The 2,750-nt window shown below is 50.6% G+C and overlaps 1 protein-coding gene across 2 annotated transcripts in view; it reads left to right on the forward strand.

Annotated features, from left to right (window-relative positions):
• The first annotated feature begins 762 nt into the window (after positions 1-762).
• The window catches only part of Wrap73 (WD repeat containing, antisense to TP73), a 13,438-nt gene continuing 11,450 nt past the window's right edge, over positions 763-2,750 (forward strand). Inside the window, exon 1 of one of the 2 annotated variants that reach the window (XM_005404147.2) lies at positions 763-939. In XM_005404147.2, coding sequence (XP_005404204.1) covers positions 871-939 — 69 coding nt within the window. In that variant the 5' untranslated portion in view covers positions 763-870. The remainder of the gene's footprint in view (positions 940-2,750) is intronic. The other variant, XM_005404146.2, reaches the window with a different exon arrangement.

The following is a 2,750-nucleotide window of genomic DNA, read 5'->3' on the forward strand; positions in this document are numbered from 1 at the left end:
GAGGCAGCGCGGTTCCGGGATCCGAGACGCCTGGGCAGGGGAGGAGGCTAGGAGTCAGGTGGTGCTCGGTGTAGGAAAAAAGAAACAAAGTAAACACCAGACAAAACATATTTATACATTACATATACAATGTGACCTACCCGTAATAGATGCTATATTGTATATTGAACACGTGTATGGACGCACGTATGTATACACATTTCAGCACGACTACGCACCTGTAGATCTATGTATGTGTGCAACACATACAGATCATCCAGTTTGATTCGAATTTTACAGAAACGAGTAATTTTTTAGTCCTAAGTATGTCGTGCAATATTTGGGAACATACTTATACTAAAAATGATTTGTGGGGCTGGGGACTTAGCTTAGTGGTAGAACGCTTGTCTAGCAAGTAGAAGGCCCTGAGTTCGGTCTTCAGCACCAAAAACTTAAAAAGTAAAAACGATTTGTTGGAGCCAGGCACGGGGCGCCACACCTGTAACCCTGGCACTCTTGGGAGGCTGAGATAGGAACATCGCCCGAGTTCCAGGACAGCTTCGGTTACATAGTGACTTCAAGGTCAGCCTAAACTACATAGAGAAATCCTGTCTCAAAAGAAAAGAAAGATTCGTTGTTTATCTGAAGTTCAAAGTTGCCGTGCACTCAGCCGGGCGGTTCTCCTCCCCACCCCGCAGCGCGGAGTCCCATTAGGGCTGGATCCCGCCTTCCAGGACTTCCAGCCCCACAATACCGCGCGGCCATCCGCGGCGCCCATTGGCTGAGGCTCACTTCCGGCGCCTCACTTCCGGCCGCGGGCGGGCGGTTGTGGGCGGTAGTCGAGTCGCCTTGGGCTTTTGACTCCGCTCGGGGCCCGCGGCCGGCGTGGCTATGAACTTCTCAGAGGTGTTCAAGCTCTCCAGCCTGCTCTGCAAATTCTCCCCAGACGGCAAGTACCTGGTGAGCGGCGGCGCGCGACCTGGGCCCGCGGCGGGAGCTGCGGAACGAGCGCGCCACGGCGGCGAGGGCCGGGCGGACCCTGGAACGGGAACGCAGGGCGGGCAGGTGGCTGGAGGGCCGGGCGGGGCGGGGCGGGGCGGCGGGACACCTGACCCCGCGCAGGTGCTCGGAGGGCCGTGGTCTGTGGGGGGCGGAGTCTTGGAGGGGCGTGGTCTGGGATGGGCGGGGCCCCTGGTGGGCGCTGGCCCGGAGGGTGGCCGGGGCCTGGAGGAGTGGCCCCGCGGACGCCTGCGTCCCCGCAGCGCTGTCCCTCTGTCAGAGGCGGACCAGGCGAGCCAGCTGGCGGGCGTTTGAGGGCACTGGAGCTGTCAGCGCCTTGTTACTTTGTTCCGAAAGGCAAATAGATCATTCTGTTGCAGCAGTGCGGCTACTGTTGTCTGTGTACCTTTCCTTCTGCCTCCAGCACATGCGATTAAGTGATTTAAGTACTAGTGCTCCATGCTGAGGCAAAGGAGGAGTTGGCCTCTACGGTGGGGTTGGAGCCCTCCTTCCGTCGGGGGCGGCATGGTGCTTAAGTGAGACCCAAAGCTTGAAGTTTGAAAATACGCGGGTGTGCTCAGTGCACGTCCTGGGCCAGGGCGCAGGACAAGCAGGCCTTCTAAGGCGTGCCTCGCTTTATTTATATCCCACCCCCGAATTGAACCCAGGGCCGCTGTGCTAAGCACTCTGCTGAGCTACCTACATCCCCAGCTCTTTATTTTGAGACAGAGTCTCTTGAATTCCACCGGGGGGCTCCTGCCTCAGCCTCCCAAGTAACTGGCATTACAAGTATGTGACCTTTTGCCCAGCTCTCCATCCTCTATTAACTGACCAGTACTCCTTTTTCTTCTCGATTTGACTGCATTAAGGTTCCTGTTGTCTTTGTCTAGACCAGTGTCTAAGAGGTGAGCCCCTTAGAGCTCTCAGCGACAACGGGCAGCCCTACGTGGCTCGGCACTCCTGCCATATGTTCACTGCCACTGCTGCAGACCTTTGAGGACATAACGCAAGTTCCATGTTTACTTTCTTTATGAGGTACTACTCTAAGTCACAGCCAGTACCATTCAGCTACAAAACAGAAAATGTCATTTGCTTCAGAGACATGACCTTTTTTCCACCTGCACCCTCTACAAATAAGTTTTGGTTTTGTTTTTGTCACATGTGAAAGTTTCCATGAGTGATAAAGAGAAAGATTAGGAGTTGGGGATGTAGCTTAGTGGTAGATGTGTGCCTAAACGTGCGTAAGGCTCTGGGTTCCACCAAAGTGTGTGGGAGGTGGGGGGAGAGTATGTTGATTTTCCTAATATTGTGAAACACTTGATAATAATCTGTTTGTGAAATAATGGATAATCATCTTCTTAAGCCCTGTTTCCAGTTTCAGTGTCTTGCAGTAGATTTCGTATCATTCCTCCAAATGTTGGTAAAAATGTTTATTTTGTAAGGAATTCATTGGCCTGATCACAGTTTTCAAAGCTGCGATGTTGAAAAACTAGATATTGTGATACATACTTGTTTCTGTCTTCAATCTCCTTTCCTCTTTTTTCCATGGAAAATGAATGTAGTTTTGCTTTTTCAAAAAAAATTTTTTTTTATTTTAAAGAATAAAAGAAGGATAACATAATAATAGGGGGGACTTAGCAAATTACAGACAAAATGGTAGGAAATTAACAATGGTTATCGTTTTACATATTATTGTCTACAAAATAGTTTCTCAGGAAAACATAGACAAATAATAGTGAGTTACAGACAAAAGAGGTAGGAGATTATCAAGA

Source organism: Chinchilla lanigera, unplaced genomic scaffold, assembly GCF_000276665.1.
Source record: "Chinchilla lanigera isolate Chin_1 unplaced genomic scaffold, ChiLan1.0 scaffold00085, whole genome shotgun sequence".
NCBI classification, from domain to species: domain Eukaryota; kingdom Metazoa; phylum Chordata; class Mammalia; order Rodentia; family Chinchillidae; genus Chinchilla; species Chinchilla lanigera.